General features: G+C 54.1%; 1 protein-coding gene across 1 annotated transcript in view; it reads left to right on the top strand.

The window, feature by feature from the left end:
* Window positions 1–24,123, top strand: part of HCN4 (hyperpolarization activated cyclic nucleotide gated potassium channel 4) — a 41,713-nt gene extending 17,590 nt beyond the window's left edge. Inside the window, exons 2-8 of the mRNA XM_065941544.1 lie at window positions 7,326–7,749; window positions 17,126–17,287; window positions 19,307–19,525; window positions 21,486–21,632; window positions 21,730–21,970; window positions 22,405–22,569; window positions 22,667–24,123. Of these exons, the coding sequence (XP_065797616.1) occupies window positions 7,326–7,749; window positions 17,126–17,287; window positions 19,307–19,525; window positions 21,486–21,632; window positions 21,730–21,970; window positions 22,405–22,569; window positions 22,667–24,123 (2,815 nt within the window). The remainder of the gene's footprint in view (window positions 1–7,325; window positions 7,750–17,125; window positions 17,288–19,306; window positions 19,526–21,485; window positions 21,633–21,729; window positions 21,971–22,404; window positions 22,570–22,666) is intronic.
* The last annotated feature ends 911 nt before the right edge of the window (window positions 24,124–25,034 follow it).

Below are 25,034 nucleotides of genomic sequence, written 5' to 3'. Positions count from 1 at the left end.
GGAAAGGCTGTTAGGGTCTCCTGGAGGATGGGCTGGCAGAGGTGAGGACCCTGCTGAGTACGGAAACACTGTTGAGGAAATAGACACAAGGAGCTAAGGCACTTGGTATTTAGTAGGACTGGTCTGAGGTTGTGAGGTTTTCTGCACAACCCACCCCCCTCCATGGAAACAGGAAAAGAGCTGACGATGGCTCTGAGTTACAATTATGATTTAGTGAAGCCGGGGCCAGAGGACGGGGCAAGAGAGGTTGATGAGTACAACCACTATGTGTGGGGGGAATGGGAGGAGGCAGGAGGTTTCTCATAGGATAATTAGAGAGCCAGTGACTGTAGGCTCCTGGGACACCAAAGAACAGACTTAGCATGATTGGATAAGAGAACTGGCTGAAAAGGAGGTTAGGGTGGGAGAGAGCACTGCTTATCTGAGATTAAAGATGGACCAACTGCAGACAGTGACCCAGTCCAGGATGTGCTATTGGAAGGGACTGGAGTGAAGACTTTAGAGGCAGGACTTCAAGCAAGTGGGAGGCTGGGTGTTATTGCTGGGTTGATGAGAGGGAGTAGGAGTCACCCAGGATGAAGGCAGGATTTGCAATGGAACAGAAGATTGTGAACCAGGTGCCAGCCTCATCAGAGTCCCCAACAGTGGCAAGTGGATGCTGTAAAGAAGGCCAGCAAATGACAGGATGCTCAAAGGATCTTATAGACATTCCTACCACAGGCAGGAAGAGGCATTAGCATGGACAAAGCTGCTCACTCCACCCTAACCCTGAGGTCTGTGGGGTTTGGGAGAGTGATGTCCTTAGGACACAACTAAAGTTAAGTTAAGGGAAAAAGCAGGTGGGTTAGAGGGTGAGGAAGTTGAAAATGAAGGTACCATGGAAGAGAGCACAGGGGACAGGTTTGGGAGGGAAAGAGGGAATAGGAGGAGGCACAGAGTTTAGGAAAGAGAAAATACTATCAACTGGGTTTATGTTTTTTTAGAGTGATAAGAAGTGGGACTCTGGAGTCAAGCTATTTGGGTGTGAAATCCTGATCTACCATATACAGCAAATTTCCCAACTTCTTGTGCCTCAGTTACCTCAACTGTAAAATGGGCATATTCATAGTATCTACTTCATAGGATTAGATGAGATAGTCTATATAAGGGACTCAGATGAGTACCTGGCAAATAGTAAGTTGTTGATAGCTGTTCTTCATTCTCATCAGCTTCATGGTCAGCTTGTGCAATTATCTGTGCTGGGCCTGGAATGGAGGGGAAAGCTCTTAGCTCCCATCTAAGTTCTCAGACATGAAGATGCCTCGCTTCTTTGTTTAGGGGCTAGAAGGAGAGTTAGGTGGCACCTGATGAAAGGGGCAGAATGTGATGACTGCTATCATAGACACACTGCACCTCAGGTGAAGTTCATGGAGGAGGAGGCAGTTGGACTGGGTTTTGGATGAGAGAAGAGACTTCAAAGGATGGGGGTTCAAGAGGTAGAGGCAGTTCTCAGAAGGAGGAACCAAGAAGTGGATGGAGGTGAGGCCAAAAGTTGGGTGTCCAGTTGGCTCCTGTGAACGAAGTGGAAGGGAGAAGAGGGAAGAGAAGTCAGAGGTGCTGGATCTAGGAGCTTGAACCTTCTTCTACAGCCATTGGGGTCTCCAAAGGGTTCAAGCATGGAGTGACATAATCATAATGTTGTTTGGCCAGATAACCCAGACAGCAAGTGACGTGGAGGGAAAGAAGGAGCAGGCGGGGGACCAGGTGGGTGGCAGGGACAAAGTCTGGGTGAGGAGTAGTGAGGAACTGATCTAGGACAGAGCTCTGGGGACAGATTCAGAAGCTGTCATTGAAGGGGCCAGACAAGACTTGGTCACTGCTAGGGGGACCTGCAGGGGCAGATAGGAGGAAAGAGAAAGCAGCTGAGGGTGGCTGTGAGGTTTCCAGCCCAGGTGATTGAAATGCTGACTGTGCCCTTCAGCTTTGAGGAGGAAGATGCTGAGCTCAGCCTTGGATTTGTTGGGTGGAGGAGCCAGCAGGCCCTCCAGGTGGCAGGTGGGGATGCAGTCTGGTGCTCGGAGTGGTGTCTGAGCGGGAGCCTCTTGCGTGGGGGGCGGGGGGAGCGGTACAAGATGGAGCTGTGGGAGTGCTGCTTATCTGAGAGAAAGCATGGGAACACCTTCCCCCGCTGCCACCAGCCCTGCAGGGGCACAGGCATATCTGGGACAAGGCCCCTGCACTCAAGAAACCCACAGCATTCTAGGAGATCCAGGGTCAGACCTTGGGCTGGGCTCCATCAGTGAGAGGTTGAGGAGGCTCAGAAGTGGTAGCACTTCAGATGAATGTTGAAGATGGAAAAGATCTTAGCGGGCAAAAACCAAACATTCTCTTCTTTGCAGCTGACAGGATTCCCAGTGGCTACCATTGCAAATGGATGTGCAAGAATATGTATGTGTGAAAATGGGTATGTGTACAAAGGCAAAATTGCCAGATGACCCTCCCCATCCCATTGTTCCCTATGAACAGTGGTACAAAGATGAGAGCGTGTGTACAAAAATGTTTGTGTGTGTGTGTGTGTGTGTAAGAAAGCATATGTGCTCAGAGGCAAGCGTGGGCAGGTGTGGACAAGAGGAAACTAAAGGAGGTCATCCCTGCTTTGGGACCTCCACTTCTGCCTCTGTTTTATCACCCTTCACATCCTCTTCAGCCTCCAGGGAAGAAGAGGGCCCTTGGTCTGGCCCCTGAGTTTCTGAGTTCAGGGTCAGGAGCCTCCTATCTTCTCTTCCCTCAGCTCCTCTGAGGCCATAACCTTCTTCTCAGGCCGTGAACTGTTCCAGGTATCAGTGTAGGGGGCTGTTGGGCTTTCTGGCACCACCTTCCTTCTGCACGTGCCCCACCACCACCACTCCACCAAAGCTGACCCACAGGCCATTCCCTCTCTTGCTGTTGGACTTCCTCTTAACTTAGAGAACACTGGGATGGGGGAGGTCTTCTGGCTTTGAGGAGACCAAGTCTTCTAATTCAGGTTTGTGCCAACTCCAGCATGCCTGAGTCTGGCTATCCATTGCCTCCCTGCCAGGGCCTGCCACCCACCACCATGGATGTATAGAGTCTGGATCGTGGGATTTATTCATGAATGATTCTACGGCCAGTGGGAGCGGGCAGGGGAGCAATGGGCATACAGCTTGAGGCTTTGGAATGTTACTATTCCTTCTTTTGTGGACCTCAGTTTTCCTTTTTACAGGTTGGGTACAACTATGCCCTACTGGCTGCTGGTGACTGGGGTGCTTTTAGTACTCGAAAGTTGTGTTGGTTTGCTCATCCAGAAAGTACCTCCGGAGGCCTGGCATCAGGAGGATAAGTCCCCTTGAAACCTCTTTGCAACCTTCTTGTCTCTGGGGTGGGGGCTGCACCTGCTGTGGCAGGCTTACCTCCCCAGTGTGATGCAAAGATGCCAGAAAGGTTTGTCCACCTCCCCACATTCTACTGAGGTGCCTAAAATCCCAAGAGGTTAGGCTCAGGAGTTCCACTGACCTCTCTGAATTTGGGGTCTGCTCCTTCCTAGCTGTGTAGACTTGGGCAGATGCTGTTGTCTGAGTCTCACTGTCATCATCTATAAAATACAGATAATAGCAGTCACATTAGTCCTGGTGTGAGGAATAAATGAAATAATGCATTGAAAGCACCAAATATTAGCAAGTGCTTGATATACAAGTTTTGGGGTCTTTTTGAATAGAGTGTTTTCAGTCACCAAGGACTCCCCAATGAAAATGCACAGGGACATTAAGGAATCACTTGAGATGCTTCTGACCACTAGGACTGGAGGAGAAGAGGAGCCAGAGAGGTGTGGAGGCTGTTGCCAACTTCCGCTAGCTGGACCAGTGCGGTTGGGCTGGCAGGGACACCGGAGCTGTCCGTGGTGCTGAACACCTTTTTTTTTTTTTTTTTTTTTTTTCTCTCTCCCGGCCCAGCCTTCAGAAATCTGTGCAAGCGTCTGGCAAAGAGTAAGGAACATAGTGTACACGGCCAAGGTCAGCTCCCAAATCCCAACTCCGATTACCTCTTCCAGGAGCACTTTATGACCTCATCTGTCTGGGCCCCCAGGAGCCCACCTTTTCAGATGCCTGGGCTGCCTCAGATGGTTTCTTACATCATTGCCCAACTTGTCTTCTGTTTAAACCTTGTCCTCTGATTGGACCATATGCTCCCTGAGATCAGGGCATCTCTCTGCTGAGATAAATAGATTCTGCCATCCAATTGTCCAGGGAATATTTTGGGCCCTGACTTCCACCACTGGCTACTTGAACCATTTTAAATTCCCTTCCACCACACCAGTAGATGCTTTGCTTTGACTCCTCCCTGGAAGATTTCACCTACCTCCCTCACCTCTTTCCTATTGACTTGAATTACTTATTTACTCATTTAGGAATATGGGCTAGGCATAGGTCAGAGCAGTTTACAAATATCAATACATTTCACTCGTAAAAAAGTTCCACTAGTTTGTTAATATTATCCTCATGTAGCAGATGAGGAAACTGAGGCTTAGAGAGATTAAATGACATACTAGTAAATGATGGAACCAGGAATCAAGTTCAAATTGGTTGGCCTAAGAGCCTGTACTTATTTCTTCTCACCACATTATGCTGCCCTTTGAGTTTCTCTTTGATGCTCCAGAACAGTGGTGTGTGGGAAAAAGTACTCTAGTATTCCGACCCCAGCCCAGATCAGGCACCAGAAATATCCCTTAGCATCTGGAAACTCATGATTGAAACAATTAGTCAGAATGCAAGGAAATGGGTGTTTTTGCCTCGTGTAATTTGGTTTTATGAAGATCACTAAATGCAAACATTCTCCTGTTAATTACTGCCTCAAATTTGGGCTGTAATTGAGAGAACTAGAGCTTGGAGAGTGTAGAAACCACTGGAGTGGCAGGCCTACCCGAGTCAGCATTCCCAGCCGCCTTGCACCCGCTCTGTTAATTTTAGAAACTCTTCCAGTCTGGGTGTATTATTAGCTTTATGTACAGAGGGCCACAGGGCCCTCCATGGCCTCTATGTCACAATTTTTTGTTTTGTTTTTCCCAGGAGATTAAGTAAAAGGAAAAATGACCAGGTGTATATAGGGGTGTTTGCACACTGGCTGTGTGAAAGGGGATACCTGTGTATGGCACTAATGAGTTGTCAGCAGCTGCTTTTGAATGAGTTCACGAGGCTGAGTGAAGCATGTACACAGCTTGAGAGCAGCATAGAAGCTGAAACCACTCTCGCAGGGCCCACGAGTCATTATCAGGATGCACTGTGTTCTGTGTAGTGAGTGTGAAGGCTGGGGTGGGTTTTCCCAGGTGGCATAAGGCGAGTGGGGCTGATGAAAGGGTGGTGGGCTATGGGGCAGGGAAGGAGATAAAGTTGACCTCTTGGCACCAGACTTAGAAAGAAAGGCCTTAGCCCAGTGAGGCTGTGACTTGGAGTCTCATCTTGAGCCCCTGAAGAACGTGGCTTTCAAAGGAGCGGCCAGAAGCTGTCTTTCGGGAAGCCACACTCCCCGGGGCTCTGTGAGGTGGGACGGCCATCCTCGCCCTCCTTCCCCGAAGCAGGTCCGGCTCTCTTCTTGACTCATAGCACCATTTTTGAGTCTGACAAAGAAAACAATTTGCTGTGAAGTAATTTTTTTTCAAACTCGAACCTCATTAGGCAGGGGCACTTTGGTTTTAAGGTGGGACTCTCCAAAGACTTGAGCACAGTTTGTCTTTCTGCCTCCCACTTTCTTCCTCCTGGCTTCCCTGCAGTAGCGAATTAAAGAGGGCCGAACTGTTATTTCTCTTGGGAGAAGATATGCTATGTCTGCCCAACATAATACCTTTATCTGTCATTGTGTAACTGTCTAAATTACTAGCAGAGAGAAAAGCTCTGCGGTGCAAGTTTTTTGTTTTAGGGCCAGCCCTGGAGTGGCTGGTTCTTGGCCAGGGCTCCTGGTCATGCCTCTAGACATAGGGTCTATGCCTACCTGTGCTGTCTTCATGCTCCATAAGGGCCCTTTCTGGGCCAGGTAGGAGACCTGTGAGTTAGTTTTTACCTCCTTATATTGCTTAACCTTTCAGAGGCTTCACCCCGAGGGTCCCTCCCCACCTCCCCCAGGAAGTATTAGCAGTTGCTTTGAGCCCTTGGGAGAAGTGATGCTGGAAGCCCCCACTGGTCTCATTCCATTGCATGGAGTGGTACCCGAAATCCCCCATTAACACTGCCTATCACTGTGCTCTACACCTGAAACTAACACAACATTGTCAATCAACTATACTCTCATAAAAGTTTAAAAAAGTTTTTTATCACAAAAACTTCCAGTTAACTGAAACAGTGGATGTACCTTCTACCAAATAATGTTTAAAGGAAACTTTTTAAGAAAAAAATGAGGAATTATTTGTAATATTTTATTGTGATTAATATATTGATTGTGCCATCCGTGTTTATTTACATGTGTACTTGAACATGAAAAATATCTACTTTGCTAAGTATAAATTATTTGTTGGAAAAAATGAAATTGTTGAAATATATTAAAAAAAATAAAAATGCTTCCTGCATTTGAAGATATCACTGACCTTCCCGACCACTGTGTTAGAAGCAAACCTCTAGGGGAGAGAGATGATCAGAGATTTTTCTGACTGTAGGGAATAGACTAAAGGGAGACCTGCCCCCCCCCCCAGCCCCCCGCCAACCCCGAGAGCCAGTGTGGGAGAAGGCCAGATCAGAATTATAGGACTGAGTGTGCAGACCCCATCCCTCGTTGCACAGTGGGGAGACTCAGGCCCAGGGTGGGGAGGGCACCGGCCTGATGTCACAGTGTTAATGACAGAGCTGGGACTGGATCCCACGCCCACAGTCTCCCAGGCTCCCGCTGTGTGTCTGGTCCTCTCCTGTTCTCTGGTCACGGTCTGTGGCATGTCTGACTGCCAGCCTGTCTCAAGCCACAGTTGACCATCAGGGAGGATGGAGCAGCCTGGCCTGAGCCTGGGGGTGGTGCGGGGTGAACCACTTCTGCTGCTAAAACAGCCTCTCACCTCTCTGGATGTCATTATTTAGTTTGCTTCTCAGCCTCTCACTGGGGTGTAGGGATTGGAGTAGGAGGCTTGTCATCGGGGAGCTCATGGAGAGGCAGGCAGAAAGCATCCCTAAGGATGACATCCCTCTCTCTATGCCCGTCACTACATCTTGTCCTGGTACTCATGCGCCTCTCCTGCAGGATTTTGGAATCTTGACTTCTCTCTCCTACCTTTGCTCTCTCTGAGCTTTCTTTTGGGTTCTGTCATTCATCCCCCCTCTCCTTCTATGACTGACCGGTGTATCTCTGGGCAGATTTTACTGGGACCTGACCATGCTGCTGCTGATGGTAGGAAACCTGATCATCATTCCCGTGGGCATCACCTTCTTCAAGGATGAGAACACCACACCATGGATTGTCTTCAATGTGGTGTCGGACACGTTCTTCCTCATCGACTTGGTCCTCAACTTCCGCACAGGGATCGTGGTGGAGGACAACACAGAGATCATCCTCGACCCGCAGAGGATTAAGATGAAGTACCTCAAGAGCTGGTTCGTGGTGGATTTCATCTCCTCCATCCCCGTGGACTACATCTTCCTCATTGTGGAGACACGTATCGACTCGGAGGTCTACAAGACTGCCCGGGCCCTGCGCATTGTCCGTTTCACCAAGATCCTCAGCCTTCTGCGCCTCTTGCGTCTCTCCCGCCTCATTCGATATATTCATCAGTGGGAAGAGGTGAGTGCTCAGACCCAAACCTCTTCAGGAAAGAGGTACCTCAGGGGAGTGAGGGGCCAACAAATAGTTGGATGTGGGCTGTCGGATTGTGGTAGGCACACCTCTTCCAAGAGGACAAATATTAGTAATTTCCTGACTTCTTATCACGTGCTAGATACTACACAAGTCACTTTACGGGCAGTATCCCATTTAAGTTTCTAACAAGCATGGAAGGTACCAAAAAGGTACATGAAAGTACTCATTTTTCACATGAGGAAATAGAGAAAGATGAAGGGATTTATAGAAGGGATTTATATAATGTCACAGAATTATTAATTGGTAAACCTGGACTCCATAGCTTGCCTTGTTAATCAATCACTGCACTTTATTGTGGGGTCTGAAAACTCATAAGCCTGGCAGGATGTATGAAAATGGCCATTTGAAGGACAATAAGGAGTGTGGTGGACTGCAGAAAACTGGAGAACATATCTTCCATCTATATCAGGCACTTCTGCTCATCTCTGGCCACTGCAGCCAAATTGGATGGGCCCTGGGTTTCTAGATCTACAGATCTATCATAAGAAGCAGAAATGGGGATTTTTGTGCAAATTTTGTTGACAACTATCTTAGATTGGGCTCTTCTGGTGCAGACCCTCAGGTGAGGATTTGTATAAGGTGACTTTGTGTGTGTGTGGGGGAGAGGGGGAGAAAGTGTTTCTAGGAAAATCTGGTAAGAGATTGGAGAAGAGGGACAGGGGAAGGAAGGAAAGGAATAGAAAGAAGAAAGCCAAACAGGGGTGACACCAGGCTAAGTCTCAGGGGACGCTCTGCTACAGGACACAGCACACCTCCAGACCTCAACTTGAAGGCAACAGAAGCAGTGGCAGAGGATGAGAGGGTCGGATGGCATCATCGACTCAATGGACATGAATTTGAGCAAACCTGGGGAGATGGTGAAGGACAGGGAAGCCTGGCATGCTGCAGCCCCATGGGGTCACAGAATCAGACTTGAATTAGTCACTGAACACCAACAGCAGCAGCAGCACCCCTGGGAGCTGTCCCAGTCAGGGCAAAGGAGTGGGACATTTTCTATCCCTTCGCCGGTCAGTCACTGGTTCAGGGCACTGACAGCCCTCAGCGCTAGCAGGCAAAGTGGTTTCCTGTAGCCAGACCTCTGATAAAGAACTCTGAGTGCTGGCTGTAGGGAATGCAAGCCTGGCGCTTTCCTGGAAACGTGTGAGCACAAACTGTAAGGGGATGCTGGGGGCCCTGGGCAGAGTACTGGCTATAGAAACTAAATAAAAATGGTAAAAGAACTAAGTGGCCAAAACCGTTCCGAACAAACCTAACTCATCTGTGGGCTGAATGCAGCCATCTACGGGAGCAAGAGAGGACTATAGGCTGGCAGCAGCAGGCAGGCCAGGCTGGAGGTACCAGGCTCAGGGTCCAGCGTGGGCCCCCGCCTGGGGAAGCTGCTGCAGAGGACCATGTCTTGCCATGGCTCAGGGCTAGCCTCCCGGTCTTTGGAACCTCTGCGTGATTGGACGGAAGTGCCATGCGCAGGACACAAGCCCCACCCCCTGCCCGCTGCCTGCAGCAGCCTGGGCCCTGGGCAGCAGCGCCCATGGCTGATGTCAGGGCACTGGCAGATTGAGGTCAGAGGTGTCGTGAACACCTGTGCTGCAGAAGTGCCTACACCAGCCTGGCAGAATCCCTTCATGACAGGAATTCTCTTTGGGCTGAAAAGTTTGCATGATTTCTGCTGATAGAAGGAGCGATGGCTTGTCCAAGGTCACACAGCAGACCTCTAGCAGAGCTGGATCAGGTCCAGTTAGTGCTTTTGGCTCCCAGCAGTGTGGTCCACGTCTGCAGAGCATGGTGAAACGCGTGTGGGCTTTGGGGTTAGGATGACACATGTGAGACCTGAATTAAAATCCTGGCTGACTGACAGAGAGGCAACCTTACCCCTGAGCCTCAGTCTCTTATCTGCAAGGTGGGAATAAGTCATACCTTCTTTAGTGGATTGTTGCAAGGATTAAAAGAGATAATGTTTGCAAAACCCTTGGTGTGAAGCCAGATTCAGAGAACTGTTTAATAGACGCTCCTCCCCACTCAATTTTCTTGTAACCCCCCGGCTTCTACAGGGTGTTTACTCTTCTTGAATACTTTCTGTCCGTGGTTTCATTGGTTCCTCATGCCTGGGTGACAAGGTCAGCAGGGCGGGATTTATTATCCATATTTGTCAGAAAAAACTGAGGGTGAAGGGGTCAGCTGCCCCAGTGGCAGGATTTTGACCCAGGTCTCCCGACTCCGGTTTTCTGCCCTTCCCAAGTTCTCAGGTAGCCTGAAAGGAGGCTGACTGGGTCTGTTACCGCTCCCTCTGTTGGGAGAGACTCCCAGCTCAGACTGGGGAGGCAGGCAGTGGAGGGGGGAAGGAGGTGGGGTGAGTTCTTTGGGACAGTTTGGGTTTGAGGAACTTGGGGGACATGGTGCAGAGAGGGGTTGGCACGTGGGTCTGAACTCAGGGCTAAGAGGGGACAGTGCCTGTGGGGCGTCAGGGTAGTGGTGGCCAGAGCAGCTCTGAGTGGCTGCAGAGGGAAGATGGAGGTGAACCTCCTGGAATGTCCTGATGGACTTGTCTCTTGGTTTCTGTCCCAGGTGGAAATTCAGAACCATGTGGGGCCCCTGAGTCCCCAAGAAACCCCAGAAGTTCTGTGTGTCTTAAACTTACCGCTGGTCTGCGGTTTAAAAGCAAAGGAGTCAGGACTTCCCTGGCAGTCCAGTAGTTAAAATGCTACACTCCCAGGGCAGAGATGCAGGGGGTGTGGTTCCATCCCTGGTCAGGGAACTAAGATTCCACACGTTGTGGAATACGGGGGGAAATAAAGCAGAGGCGTCGCTCTTTCCCTTCTCTGACATCGGTTCATGTCTCCAGGCCCCAGACCCCTGGGGGTGAATCTTGCTTCTCACCATGGCCCAGGGGACCATGTATTCTGGGGAGAGTTGGCTGAGTCGCCAGTGGATGGGCAGGGTGGGCCCGTGGATGGGCCCTAAGCACCCCTTTCACTGTCTCTACCACCCCTCTGGCCTGTTTCCCCTCTGAGCTACCCAAATCTGGCCAGACAGGCTCTGACCCTGGACAAAAGCCCCAGGTCAGGGCTGGAACTGGACAATATTACCTCCTCTCATGGGCAGGAAGGGAGATCCTGGGAGGCCAGATGGAAGACTCCCTGCCCCGCCCCCCTCCATCCACACACACACCCTTATCTTGCCGACCAGCTGGGAAGGAAATTACTTTGAGTTGGTGGCTGCCGGGCACACTGTCTAGCCAAGGGCTCCCACTGAACCCCTGGGATTGGATTGGGGTTTCCCAGCTGGCCCCAGGAGCCCTGATTCCAGATTCTCAGTAGCCTACCCAAGTCCTTTGGCTGGGAGGAAGCAGCAGGGATGCCCTCTGAGGCCTCCAGTCTCAGGCTGAACTGAGGAAGGAGGTATTTCACAGAGAAGACTCTGCTCCGTCTCCTCCTTGGACTGTAACTCACATGAATGTCTTCCCTTCTTTGGACTTCATTTTCCCCAGCTGTTGCATGTGCTCTGATGCTCTCAGAGGCTGGGCCTCTGTCCCCCTCCAACCTCCCTCGGCAAGGATCATGTTAGCTGGTCATCCTGAGGATATGGTCTTGGCCCTGGATGGGGGCTGGGGAGTTGGCCTCCTGTGGGGAGGGAAAAGCTGCTGAGAGGCTGGATTCCCAATCCTCAGCCTTCAGATCCCTCCCCCAGCCCAGCCCAGCCCAGGCCAACCTCCCAGTCCAGAGTTCCAGAATGTTAGTGTAGCCGCTCTTAGGAGTCAGGGCAGGTGGAGGGTCTTGGCAAGCGTAGGCGATTGTCTCAGAGGATGCCAGCCTCTGCCTCCATCCTGGGTGATCTAGGTCAGCATCCTCCTCCCAAACCTCTCCCAGCCAAGCCTCTTCCCTCCCTCTGAGGTGCGAGCTTGTTATAGGCACGGAGGCTATTGTTAGAAACCATGGTTACCCCCCTTCAGATGTTCCCCTGCAGGGCCCAGCACCCCAGTGACCCATCCCAGAAGCCTCTTCTTTCCCTCGGCAGCATCTTGGAGTGGTGGGAGGGGCTGGGGGCAGAAGGTCAGGCCAGCGCGGCTGTGCAAACCCTGATGAGTTTCTTCTCCTTTTGGGCCTCAATTTTTCTACCTCTCTCAGAATCGGGAGTTCAGGATGACCCAGAAGCATGGTCCTGGGGGGTGGGAGTGGGTCCTCTCTATGGGCCCCAGGAAGGGACCTGGCGTGATGCTCAACTCAGCCACCTCCAGTTGGTACCCAGGAAACACACACACCAACCACTCTCTCCGGCCCTGGACTACTGTCCTTAATGTGGTCACTTGTTCCAGAGACACAGGGAGAAGGTTTTTCCTCTTCCCTAGGAGGAAATGAGTCTCTGGAGGGAACTCAACCAAGAAGAGGCCTTGGCAGAAACTCCAGTTTCTGGTCTCTCCCCAGGACTGAGGAAATCAGCTCTTTGTTTTGAGGAAAAAGATGGAAGGAAAGGAACTACCATGTGCTGAGTACCTCCTGTGTGCCAGCTGATCCCTGAGACAGCCCTGGGAGCTGGCATGAGGAAACTGAGGCTCAGAGCAGAGAAGGCACTTGCCCACTGTGGGAGGTGGTGGGAGACATGCTGCCCTGCCTGTATGGACCACATGCTACCCTGTGGTCCAGAAAATGCAGAAGGGAGTAGGAGTAGGAGCATCCCTCTAGTGCCATGCTAAGCTTAGAGAGGGAACTGCCCAGGCCACCTGCCTAGCAAGCCTTGTGGGGCCCTCAAAATGAAGACACTCAACCCCTGGACTCAGAACCAACATCATAAACGGGGGTTTTAATGAGGTATAAAGAGCAAGACAAATATTTGCACAGTGCAGCTGACTTGCAGGTGGCCTGTGACCCCAGCTCACAGTGGGGACACACGAGTGTTTAGCAACCTCTCCCAGCAACGTTCAGCCTTGCTCTCAGGAACCATGCCTGGGTGCTGTGGAGTGTTGGGGGAGGGGTGAGTGTCCACTATCTGGGGTCTGCTCCTAGACTGAATGGAAGTGCCCCCCCCCCCAACTCTCTGCAGAAAGCTCGGACTTTGCATGCTAGTACCCCTAGCTTAGTGTGTGAGAGCCATCCATATTGCCCCTCACACCACCAAAACTCTCACTATCCACCCCTACTGGACCTCCTAGCACCTGCACCCTTCAGCCAATATGAGGCATGCTGCCACCACAACCACCACCACTCTCTCTTATGAGGATACGTGAGTCTGTGCCACGTGAAGGAAAAGCAACTTTTTCCTCCTGCAAAGGCAAGTTCCTCGTGTCTGCTCAGCGTGTGCATGCTCAGCTGCTCAGCCGTGTCTGACTCTTTGTGACCCCGTGCACTGTAGCCCGCCAGGTTCCTCTGTCCATGGAATTCTCCAGGCAAGAATACTGGAATGGGTAGTCATTCCTTCTCCAGGGGATCTTCGCAACCCAGGGATCAAACCTGGGTCTCCTGCATTGCAGGCAGATTCTTTACTGTCTGAGCCACCAGAGAAGCCCAGAGTGGGGCCTTTTTCAAATGCCACTGTGTACACTCATAGCACCTCTGACCCCTATCATCCCCATCACTGTCTTCCTCACCTTCACCTTTGTCACTTAAGCACTTCTCAGTTCCTGAGACCCTGCCACTTGTTCTGCATACTCATTGCCAAGATCATGATAAAGGCAAGATTATACAGGGGCCTGATCTTGGAAGAAAATTAGTTACAAAGAAAAGAAAAACCAGAATGATAGAAAAAGGAAAGACACATTGCATTAAAACGTGCCAACCTTGATCTGGTCTTTAAGACCCAAAGCAAGACATAGGAAGAAGCCATTATCATAAGCTGTAGAGTCTGGGATGTATTTTAAAATTGGTCCAAGGCTTTCTTCAGTGCGGTATATGGTTCAGGCTATTAGAACAAGATGCCACAGGCTGATGGGCTTAGACAACAAATATTTATTTTTCATAGTTCTGGAGGCTGGAAGGATATTAGAATGCTGTCATAGTCAAGTTGTGGTAAGGGGTAAGGGTCCACTTCCTGGTTTGTAGATAACCATCCTCTTTCTGTGTCCTTGGGTGGCCATATATTGTCTCATATGTCTCTTCTTAAAAAGGCACTAATTCCATTCATGGGGACCCCACCCTTATGACCGAATCATCTCCCAAAGGCTTCACTTCCTAATAGCATCACATTGAGGTATAGGGCTTCAATGTATGGATTTTGGAGAGACAAACGTTCAGTTCATAAGAGCTGGAAATGAAGGAACTTAGTAATAATGATCCTCTCCCCACTCTACCTCCTATGTATTTCTGTATGGCCCAGAGCACTTTCTTAGCCAGTTTAATTTCTTGAACAACCCTGAGAAGTGGGGGCAGATGTATAGCTTTATTGTAGTTGAGGGGAAGTTGAGGGGTGGTGGGAGGTGAGAACAGATGCTAGCCATCTCTGAGACTAGGTGGCTCTATGTCACTCACCCTCCCCATCCTCCCAGAGTGGGGGAGCTGGTGTCACCCCTGTCAACCAAGACTGTGAAAGGTTAGTGAGTCCAGGGTCATGGAGCTACTGAGTTTACCTAAGCAGGTACTGAAGAGACATAAGTGGAATGTCCCCTTGGAGCTGCAGCTGGGGTGCTGGTCCTCAGGAGCTGCCTGCCCTGCCTGTCTCTATGCCCACCTCTACTTACACAGAGATGTTTCAGCTCAGCCAGGCAATGGCATGCTGACAGCCCTGGGGCTGCATTATGGGCCCCAGTGGGGCTAGGCTGCTGGGCACACAGTTCTGTCTACAGTATTATACTGTGTGCCAGGCTTCCAAGATGAGATACCTGAGGTCCAGCTTACAGTGTGGATCTGGCCACATCACTTGGTCACGTTGGGTTTGAATTGTAGGGCTTCCCTGGTGGCTCAGATGATTAAGAATCTGGTTGCAATGCAGGAGACCTGAGTTCAATCCCCCGACTCAGTAAGATCCGCTGGAGAATGGAATGGCACCCCACTCCAATATTCTTGCCGGGGAAATCCCATGGACAGAGGAGTCTGGGGGCTACAGTCCATGGGGTCACAAAGAGTGATACACAACTGAGCAACTAACACTTTCACTTTATTTACAAAACGTAGTTACTGAAAACCACCCTTTCTGCCCTGGACCAGTCTTAGAATTTGCAGGTTGCCCTGGGTTCCAATCTGCCTCTTCTGTTGCCACCATGACTGAGGGCAAGTCCTTTTACTTCTCTGAGCCTGGGTGTAAATGGGTTAACAACATCTTCAGCAAAGTGGTGTTGTGAATTTGAAAGAGATGATGAATGAGGGACTGGGTGTTACTGTCCCTCTGTCCCAGGGATATAAGGGGTGATGGGACAAGCCAGAGCTGCCATCGTTCATGAAACTGTCCAAGGTCTGTTTCGTCTTTTCAGCTGGTACATCCAGAGTCAGGCTACTAAGGGGGCCACAGGTGGGCACAATCCAGGGGGTGATGGACAAGACGTATTCATCTTCAGTTTTTCCAGACTAAGACCCAGGCTAAGCCCACATTTCAGAAGGGGAAACTAAGAGGCTTCCCTGATAGCTCAGTGGTAAAGAATCCACCTGCCAATGCAGTAGACAGGTTCAATCCCTGGTCTGGAAAGAGGCCATGTACTGCGGAGCAACTAAACCCACGCATCACAACTCTATGAGTCTGTGCCCTGGAGCCTGGGAGCCACAACTATGGAGCCTGTGTACCGCAGCTACTGAAGCCCACGCACCTGGAGCCTGTGCTCCGCAACAAGAGAAGCCACTGCAGCAAGAAGCCCGAGTACCACAACCGGAGAATAGCCCCTGCTCATCACAACTAGAGAAAAAGGCCCACACAGCAACGAAGACCCACCACAGCCGAAAATAATAATAATTCTTTTTGAAAAAGAAAGTGAAACTAAGGTCTCAAGTATCAGAATATCCTACCACTACAACAGAATATCCTACCACTACAATATCCTACCAGGCACAGGGCTGTTGCTAAAAGACCACTAGCCAGGGGTTGAAATATCTAGAAGTCTGTTTCTGGAGGTCTCAGATTCCCCCATCTGAAATGGACTTGAACTAGCTCTCTGTGGCATTTGACAAGTCTACAGTTTTTGCCCAAAGCCCCTCTCCAGGAAGGCTGTCTACCTGGGAGTAATATGGAGGGAGCAAAACTCTGGGTGGGCCAGAGGCAAGGTCAGAACTTCCAGAAGCTTCCCTCTAGACTTCCTTCCACCTCTGTCCCCTCATCATTCTATAACCAGGTTGACCCCTGCTGAAACTGGACCAAGAGACAGCTCTAGGAGGAGGCGATGGGGCAGGGGTGCTGGAATGTGCCCCTCGGGCCTGCCCAGCCACCCTTCAGCCCCTCACTTTGGAGCCACAGGAATAGAGATAGACGGGTGGCCATCCACCCATGGATGGCCTGTGGCCTCTCTGGGGGCTGAGGTAGGCTGGGGTTGACGCTGACGTGGGCTGGGGTTGAGGCTGCTGTATTTTGTTAAACTGTACAGGAGAGCATTACTTCTCATACATATTAACTCATCAGAAGGATTAATTATTAACAACTTATCAATTAATAATGGTTTGCAATTTATTGAATACTTCCATACCTAGTACTAAGCACTTTATATGTATAATTTAATCTTTCTGACAACCCACTCAAAGTAAGAAGTTATATTGCATTTTCCAGATGAGGCAAAAAGGATCAGAGAGGTTCAGGGACTTTCTCAAGGTCACACAGCTAGGAAGTGGGCAGGAGTGGGGTCTGGGATCAAGGACTGTGGGAACTTGGAGCCTGTGTGTCGATACCGCTCCCCCTCAGTTCCATGACTGCCTTAGGCAGAGCCCGCTTTCCCTGGGGTCTACTCAGAGACTAGTGACGGATTTAGGGACATTTGCCTGGCCTGACCACACACGGTGGTCCCCTGAGAAGCCTTCTGTGGGCTGGCTCTTCTGCGTGTTGTCCTCACAGCCCATGAGAGCTGAGAAAGCAGCTTCTCTGCCCACTTTGGGCCTCATGGACCCCGCAGGCCCTCCCTTCATGTGTCTGGCCTGGGCAGCTGGACGCCCCATGGGAGGTGCTCTGCATCCACGCGGATCCCAGATGGCATCCCTCTGGGGCCCCACTGCCTGCAGGCTGCTTCTCCCAGCGCCTGGCCTGATGCCTTCTCTCCTCGCCACGGCCAGGGCATGCACCAAGCTGGGCACACCACCCCATGCGTGCAGAGCAGCGGGGGGCTGCAAGCAACTGCGGGATCTGCCAGGTCGAGAGCAAGCCAGACCTCCCCGCCCACTGGGCCACTGTCTCCCTCTGCCCGCAGATCTTTCACATGACCTACGACCTGGCGAGTGCCGTGGTGCGTATCGTCAACCTCATTGGCATGATGCTCCTGCTCTGCCACTGGGACGGCTGTCTGCAGTTCCTGGTGCCCATGCTGCAGGACTTCCCCGACGACTGCTGGGTGTCCATCAACAATATGGTGGTGAGCGCCCGGCCCGGCTGTGGGGGAGGTGGACCGACGAGGGTGCCCCTGGCCAGAGCAGGTCCCCGGTGTGGAGCCCTTGAGTCCCAGCATGCAGGACCTTCCACCGGGTGCTGGTTAGGGCAGTGCCCCCGCCTCTCTGCTGCTGCCTCTGCCACCTTACAGCTTCCACCGAGCCTCCACCCAGCTTCCCCAGGGCCCCGGCTGCCCCAGGGAGACTACGGCCAGACTGCCCTCAGATTATACCAGGTGCGAGAAGGCCGGGCTGGTGGCTCCTGCCCTCTTACACGTCTGCTCCCAGGGGCAGAACACCCTTTAAAAGCCTCCCAGATCCCACGTGGCTGCCACTTTCTGCTCCAGCAGCAGCCCATCGCTGTCTTTCTGCCCCCTTGCCCTTTCTCACCCCCCTCCATTCCCTGCCCCACAGACGCACACTCTGGTCATGCGTGGGGTCCTGAGCAGGGAAGGCAGGTTAGATGGAGCCTGATCTCCTCCCTCCTCCTCCAACCCTGTGGGTGGGTGAGAGGAGCCTTGGGTCCCACAGCCTCCCAGGGACAGGGTGAGCTCCAGGCAGGGGGGAGGAGCCCCGGGACCTGTGAGCCTTTCTCTGGCTCTGGGAACCCTTGCTTCCTCCTCTCAATCCCAGTTAGTTTGGTTTGGTCTCTAGGGACCCCAGGGGTGGGAAAACCGGCTTTGAAAGAGGTGAAAGAGATCCTGAGGCATCTTTCAGCATCAAACAGGCCTTTACAAAACAGCCTTTTGATGAGCTAAGTGTAAATGAATTGGCCATATGGATCGAATTTCCGGGTCCCCAGAGGCTCAGCAGTAAGGCCGGAAGCCCTGGTTGGAGGCAACTGGGGGCTGCCCACCCCCAACCCTGTCCCCCAGGCTGGGAGCCCAGGGCCCCTCCACCCCTGAAGATCAGCCCTGCAGGCCTCGACCCTTGTCTGAACTGAGAACCCCAAGACTAGCTCAGCTCTGTCCAGGATGGTCCAAGTGACCTTGAACTTGGCAGCTGCTGTGCCTTCCTCCAGGTGCTGGGAGCAATCTTGGTGACCTCGGAAGTGCTTAGGGCTCTGAGCAAGAGTTTGGGGGTCATGCATAAGGGTTGATTTCCACATCAATGCTAATGCACCCGCCTTGTGGGCAGAGAGAACTGGGGAGGTGGGGTGTCACCACCCGGTAGCCCCCTCATTTGGGGCAGTTTGCTCTGTGTGTGGGTGACAGGCCCACACATGCACCAAATTTAGGAGGTGGCCCTTCCGAGCCCAGTGTTCCCACACTGAGCCTTCCTTGAGACACCGACTGGCTTTGCAGACAAAAATAGCCAGGAACCTCGCTCCCTTTCTCCATCCTCCCACCCCCAGCCTTGTGTGGGTTTCAGACCATCCACCTTTGGGGTGGGAGAGGGTAACAAGCGGCTGCAGCCCTGGCTGGATGCAGGCTGGGTTCACACAGGAGGCGCCTTAGCTGGGCAGCTCTGTAACTTTGCTCACCCAAAATGAGGACAGCGGTTTTGGCTCAGTCTGCCAGAGCTTGTCCCCCCAGGGGAAGCATATCTGGTTTTATAATTGAGGTCAGTGGGGAAATGGGCTTCACTTGGCAGTAGCTTGGTGGGGGGGATGAAGCTGCTTCAGCAAGTGCAGGACAGCGGGGTGGCCCAGCCCGGAGTCCTGACTGCTAGGGAGACTCCAGGCTGCCCCAGGGGCTGAGACGTCAGGCCAGGGCTAGGCTCAGCCCATCGCTTTGCTGGGACTTCCAGTCTGAGCCCTGCCCTCCCTACCTTGCCAGAGAATGGCTTAAGTGAGGGATTCACTTGGTCACCCCGGGCTGCCAGTGTGAGCCTCCTCGCCCCGCAACCAAGGTTTTCAGCTGACAACAAGGTTGGGAGCCTGGGCCTCAGCCTCTGGGAGTGAGGCTGGGGGGAGGGGTGTGGCTTTTCTAGGCGCTGGAGAGAAGGGCCTGCGTCTCCTTGGCCTACCCCTTTCCCCAGCTGCCCACCCGTGCCTCTGTCTACAGAACAACTCCTGGGGGAAGCAGTACTCCTACGCCCTCTTCAAGGCCATGAGCCACATGCTGTGCATCGGGTATGGCCGGCAGGCCCCGGTGGGCATGTCGGACGTCTGGCTCACTATGCTCAGCATGATTGTGGGTGCCACCTGCTACGCCATGTTCATCGGCCATGCCACCGCCCTCATCCAGTCCCTGGACTCCTCCCGGCGCCAGTACCAGGAGAAGGTAGGGCGGAACGCCGGGGTCCACCCTGGGCTCTCTTAGGAGAACCTGCCCGTCGCTCCTTCCCACACAGAGCACAGGCTGACGGCCACGGGGCTTCCACGGGTCTAGCCCCCTCTGTTGGAGGCTCCCTGGGTGGGCGACAGAGGGGGTACTCCTCTAAGGTGACACTCAGCTCCCAGCCTTAGAACACCTCTAAATGTCTTTTATCTGAACCCCCTTTCCTCCTGCTATAATTGGGGGCCTGTGTCTCTGGACTGAGGGCCCCTTTCCTTCCTGGCCCCCTGCCCCGTGTCTGCAGGCCGCTCAGGCCTCCTCCTCTCAGCGTCCTCCCACCAGCACTGACACCTGCTCCCTCTTTCCCTTCTTAGAAATGTCTGTCCATCCACCATCATTCGGCTTCGGCTGCTATCTTTTCTGCTCTCTGCCTCTTTCTCATGGACAAATTCCTAAAACTAACCAATGCCCCATCCAACCAACTTGCATCGTTTGTGGCTGCTGAATCTACCCTTCTTTCAGCCTACTGAGTCTGAGGTCACCTCTGCCCTCTGTTGCTAAAGCCACCGGGTCCTGTGGGTTCCTTGTCTTGCTTGGCCTCTGACAGTTATGACTCCCTGCTGGGCTTCGTACTTGCTTGCACGACCACATGCTCTCTGCTCTTTTCCCCACTCTCCCTGGCTGGCTCATCTTCTCAGTCATCCCACGTTGGGCTCCTGGTGGCGTGGGCCCAAATCTCTGCTTCTCTCTCTCCCGTTTTCTTAGGGGCTGCTGTCTTCCCACCTCAGCCCCACCCCCACCCCAGGCTCTGTATCCATCTCACTGCAGTGGGACCCAAATAGTATAATCAGCCCCCACCTCCTTAAGCCCCACACTACTTGATGTCTCTTTGGACCTCACCGTCATCATGTCCAAAATGAGAAGGGTCTCTAGCCTTCTCTATTCCAACCTCCCCTCTTGCCTGTCTTCTTAGTGGATACAGTAGTGCAGACGCCCAGGCCAGAAACCAGGAGCCATCTTTGGTGCCTGGTAGTGGCTGCCCATCTCCTCCTTCATCCCAGCTGGCTCCTTCACCCCTCTCCTTCATCCCAGCTGGCCCCCGCCTGGGTCACGGCACCTGGAAGTACCTTTGGGAACGTCACCTCCCTCTTGTCATCGCTCTGTAGCAGCTGTGTCCCCACATCTTTGGAACGCTAGTACATCCTATTTCTGATGGTTCCTGGGGCACAGGAATACCCCTTTCGTCCCCCTGTGGGGAACATCTGTTTCTTGCCTAATTGTGCCTCCTGTCCCAGCCATGCACCTGAGGATCCCCACTCTCCACCAACAATCCAGGGATGGCTGGAGCGGCGCCCACCCATCACCCCTGAGGGCGGGGAACAGGAACGTTTCTTAGTTGGTTAGGTCCTGGGCACTTAAGTTCACAAATCTCTTGTCCCCAAACCTTTACTTAACATCCCTTCTCTACCCAGCCCCTCCCTCCAGCTGGTAGGGCCAGCTGGAGTTGATCTTTAACCAAAGACAGCCTCACCGGAGGCCGTGGTTGGCTACATGCCCCATCTGATGCGTCAGGCATCCTGCCTCCAGTCTCCAGTCCCTCCAAACCTCTAATGCAGCCCATTCTGCTGCCTCTGCCAGTTTGTTACAACTGCTGGGAAACAGCTCCTTCTAGAGTCTGTGAGCGAGCCCACTCTGGTCCCCAGTGTGACACAGAAGAGACCGACCTTTAGAGGAATCATTGTGTTGAACGTGGTGAAGACTGGATGCCCTAGTGCCCCTCCTCCACCCCAAGTGGCTGGGAGTCAGGGCCACACCCAGGCGGAGGCCCTCACTCTCAAAGGTCAACCAAAAAGGCCCGCGGGAGCCGCGCTGGCTCTGGCCACCAGCAGGCGAGACAGCGTGGTGCCAGCCGGGGCGGTCGGACCGGCCAGCTGGGAGGTGACACTCTCTCTCTCCTGGCGCTCAGTACAAGCAGGTGGAGCAGTACATGTCCTTCCACAAGCTCCCGCCTGACACCCGGCAGCGCATCCACGACTACTACGAGCACCGCTACCAGGGCAAGATGTTCGACGAGGAGAGCATCCTGGGCGAGCTGAGCGAGCCACTGCGGGAGGTGAGCTTGGTGGCCCGGGAGGGGAGCCAGGCCTTCCTGCTGGGCGGTTCCCCTCACCTGCGCCTCCCTTTCTCAATTCACCCCATCTTGGGAGCAGGAGATCATCAACTTTAACTGCAGAAAGCTGGTGGCCTCCATGCCGCTGTTTGCCAACGCGGATCCCAACTTTGTGACCTCCATGCTGACCAAGCTGCGCTTCGAGGTCTTCCAGCCTGGGGACTACATCATTCGGGAAGGCACCATTGGGAAGAAGATGTACTTCATTCAGCACGGGGTGGTCAGCGTGCTCACCAAGGGCAACAAGGAGACCAAGCTGGCGGATGGCTCTTATTTTGGAGGTGAGGCAGCTAAGGGGTCCTGGGGGGACGGGGGGGATGGGTTGGGGAGTCACCGAGGATGACATCACAGACCCTCCCGCCACTGCCTGGGAGTGGGTGTCTGTGAGCCTGGCGCATGCTCAGTCCTAGCCGACTCTTTTCGACCCCACGGACTGTAGCCCGCCAGGCTCCTCTGTCCATGGGATTTCCCAGGCAAGAAAACTGGAGTGGGTTGCCCTTTCCTCCTACAGGGGTGGTTCCAGAGATGGGAAAGTTAGTCTGGTAGCCATTTGGTTGCAGGCTGGCATCCGAAGGTGTCACAGCCTGGGGATGGGGCCTTGTGAGCCTGTCAAGCTTCTGTCCCAGACAGCAGGGCCCCGGGTCGAGGTGGGACGGGGTGGGGGTGGAGTTCTCTGGAATCTGCTGGGAGCCCCCGACTCCTGATACCCTGGCAGAAATCTGCCTGCTGACGCGGGGCCGGCGCACAGCCAGCGTGAGGGCTGACACCTACTGCCGCCTCTACTCGCTGAGCGTGGACAACTTCAATGAGGTGCTGGAGGAGTACCCCATGATGCGGCGGGCCTTCGAGACGGTGGCGCTGGACCGCCTGGACCGCATCGGTGAGCGGCCTGCCGGGAGGGAGGTGGCGGGGGCGGGGAAGGGGCTTCTGCCTGCTCCCACCCCAGCCTAAGCGCCTGATCTTGTTCGGTGGTCCAGGCAAGAAAAACTCCATCCTCCTCCACAAAGTCCAGCACGACCTCAACTCAGGCGTCTTCAACTACCAGGAGAACGAGATCATCCAGCAGATTGTGCAGCACGACAGGGAGATGGCGCACTGCGCGCACCGCGTCCAGGCAGCCGCCTCCGCCACGCCGACCCCCACGCCGGTCATCTGGACCCCGCTGATCCAGGCGCCGCTGCAGGCCGCCGCCGCCACCACCTCCGTGGCCATCGCCCTCACCCACCACCCGCGCCTGCCGGCTGCCATCTTCCGGCCTCCCCCGGGGCCCGGGCTCGGCGGCCTCGGGGCCGGGCAGACGCCCCGGCACCTGAAGCGGCTGCAGTCTCTGATCCCATCGGCGCTGGGCTCCGCCTCGCCCGCCAGCAGCCCGTCCCAGGTGGACACGCCGTCTTCCTCCTCCTTTCACATCCAACAACTGGCTGGATTCTCCGCGCCGGCCGGTCTGAGCCCGCTCCTTCCCTCATCCAGCTCCTCCCCGCCGCCAGGGGTCGGCGGCTCCTCCCCGGCGCCCACGCCTTCCACCGCCGCGGCCGCCGCCACCGCCGGGTTCGGCCACTTCCACAAGGCGCTGGGGGGCTCCCTGTCCTCGTCCGACTCGCCCCTGCTCACCCCGCTGCAGCCGGGCGCCCGCTCCCCGCAGGCCAGCCAGCCGCCGCCCCCGCTGCCGGGGGCCCGGGGAGGCCTGGGACTCGCGGAGCCCTTCCTGCCGCCCCCGCCCTCGGCCAGGTCCCCGTCGTCCAGCCCCGGGCAGCTGGGCCAGCCTCCCGGGGAGCTGTCCCCCGGGCTGGCCGTCGGCCCGCCAAGTACGCCAGAGACACCCCCGCGGCAGCCTGAGCGGCTGTCCTTGGTGGCAGGGGCCTCAGGGGGGGCTTCTCCTGTCGCCTTCACCCCCCGAGGGGGGCCCAGCCCTCCTGGCCACAGCCCGGGCCCCCCAAGAACTTTCCCAAGTGCCCCGCCCCGGGCCTCCGGCTCCCACGGCTCCCTGCTCCTGCCCCCTGCATCCAGCCCCCCGCCGCCCCAGGTCCCCCAGCGCCGGGGCACGCCACCCCTCACCCCCGGCCGCCTGACCCAGGACCTCAAGCTCATCTCAGCCTCTCAGCCGGCCCTCCCCCAGGACGGGGCGCAGACTCTCCGCAGAGCCTCCCCGCACTCCTCTGGGGAGTCGGTGGCAGCCTTCCCGCTCTTTCCCAGAGGTGGGGGCGGCAGCGGGGGCAGCGGGGGCCTCGGTCTCCCCGGGAGGCCCTATGGTGCCGTCCCTGGCCAGCACGTCACTCTGCCTCGGAAGACATCCTCAGGTTCTTTGCCACCCCCTCTTTCTTTATTTGGGGCAAGAGCCACCTCTTCTGGGGGGCCCCCTCTGACTGCTGCTCCCCAGAGGGAACCTGGGGCCAGGTCTGAGCCGGTGCGCTCCAAACTGCCGTCCAACCTATGAGCTGCGTCCCCTCCCTCCTCCTCTCCTCTTTGTTTTTCTTTTTCTCCCTTCTTTCTTCCTTCAGGTTTAACTGTGATTAGGAGATATACCAATAACAATAATAATTATCATTAAAAAACCCACACCAGAAAAACAAAAGACAGCAGAAAATAACCAGGTATTCTTAGAGCTATAGATTTTTGGTCACTTGCTTTTATAGACTATTTTAATACTCAGCACTAGAGGGAGGGAGGGGGGAGGGGAGCAGGCAGGGCCCAAGTGCAAACGCCAGAGGAAGGCAGGTGGGGTCTCTGGGGCTTGGCAGGGGTGGGGATGACCCATGTTTGGGGTTCCCAGCGCAGACCCGTCATTGTATTCATTGTAGGGCAATAGCCACCACTAGGCCCTTAGCTGTGAACCTGGAGCCCCACTCTGCTGGGAGTCATCTCCGTTCCTCCAGGAAGGGCTGCCCATGAGTTTGTTCCTAGGGAGTCTCAGTTGCCTGAGTCCTGGGGACAAATGGGCCAGGGTCCTGAGAGTCTTGCATTTTTTTCTACTGCAAATTTAGCAAGATGTATATGTATATGTATGTAAGATGTGTATATGTATAGCTATGTAGCGCTCTGTAGAGCCTTGTAGATAGCCACTCACACACGTGCACATGTGTGTGCAATCTAGTTTAACCCCATGTTGCCAGGACACCCAGGTCACCCTCCATCCAGTAACCTGCCTTGGCCCGCAGGCTGGGCCCCACAGGGCCTGGGGGAAGTATCTTCTCCAGTCCTCAGGGAAGAAGACCCCAGGGCCTCTCGGCAGGCCTTCTCTTTCCCCATCTCTGGTCTCAAATCAAGTCCCAGCCCGACCTCCCCCCATGGAAGCAGAAGACTCCAGGCTGTGCCTCTCCGACCCTGTAGGGCCTCAAGCACATCCCA

This window comes from Muntiacus reevesi, chromosome 7 (assembly GCF_963930625.1).
Source record: "Muntiacus reevesi chromosome 7, mMunRee1.1, whole genome shotgun sequence".
NCBI lineage: Eukaryota > Metazoa > Chordata > Mammalia > Artiodactyla > Cervidae > Muntiacus > Muntiacus reevesi.
Note: the sequence above shows the minus strand (reverse complement) of the source record. Positions and strands in the feature narration are given on the sequence as shown.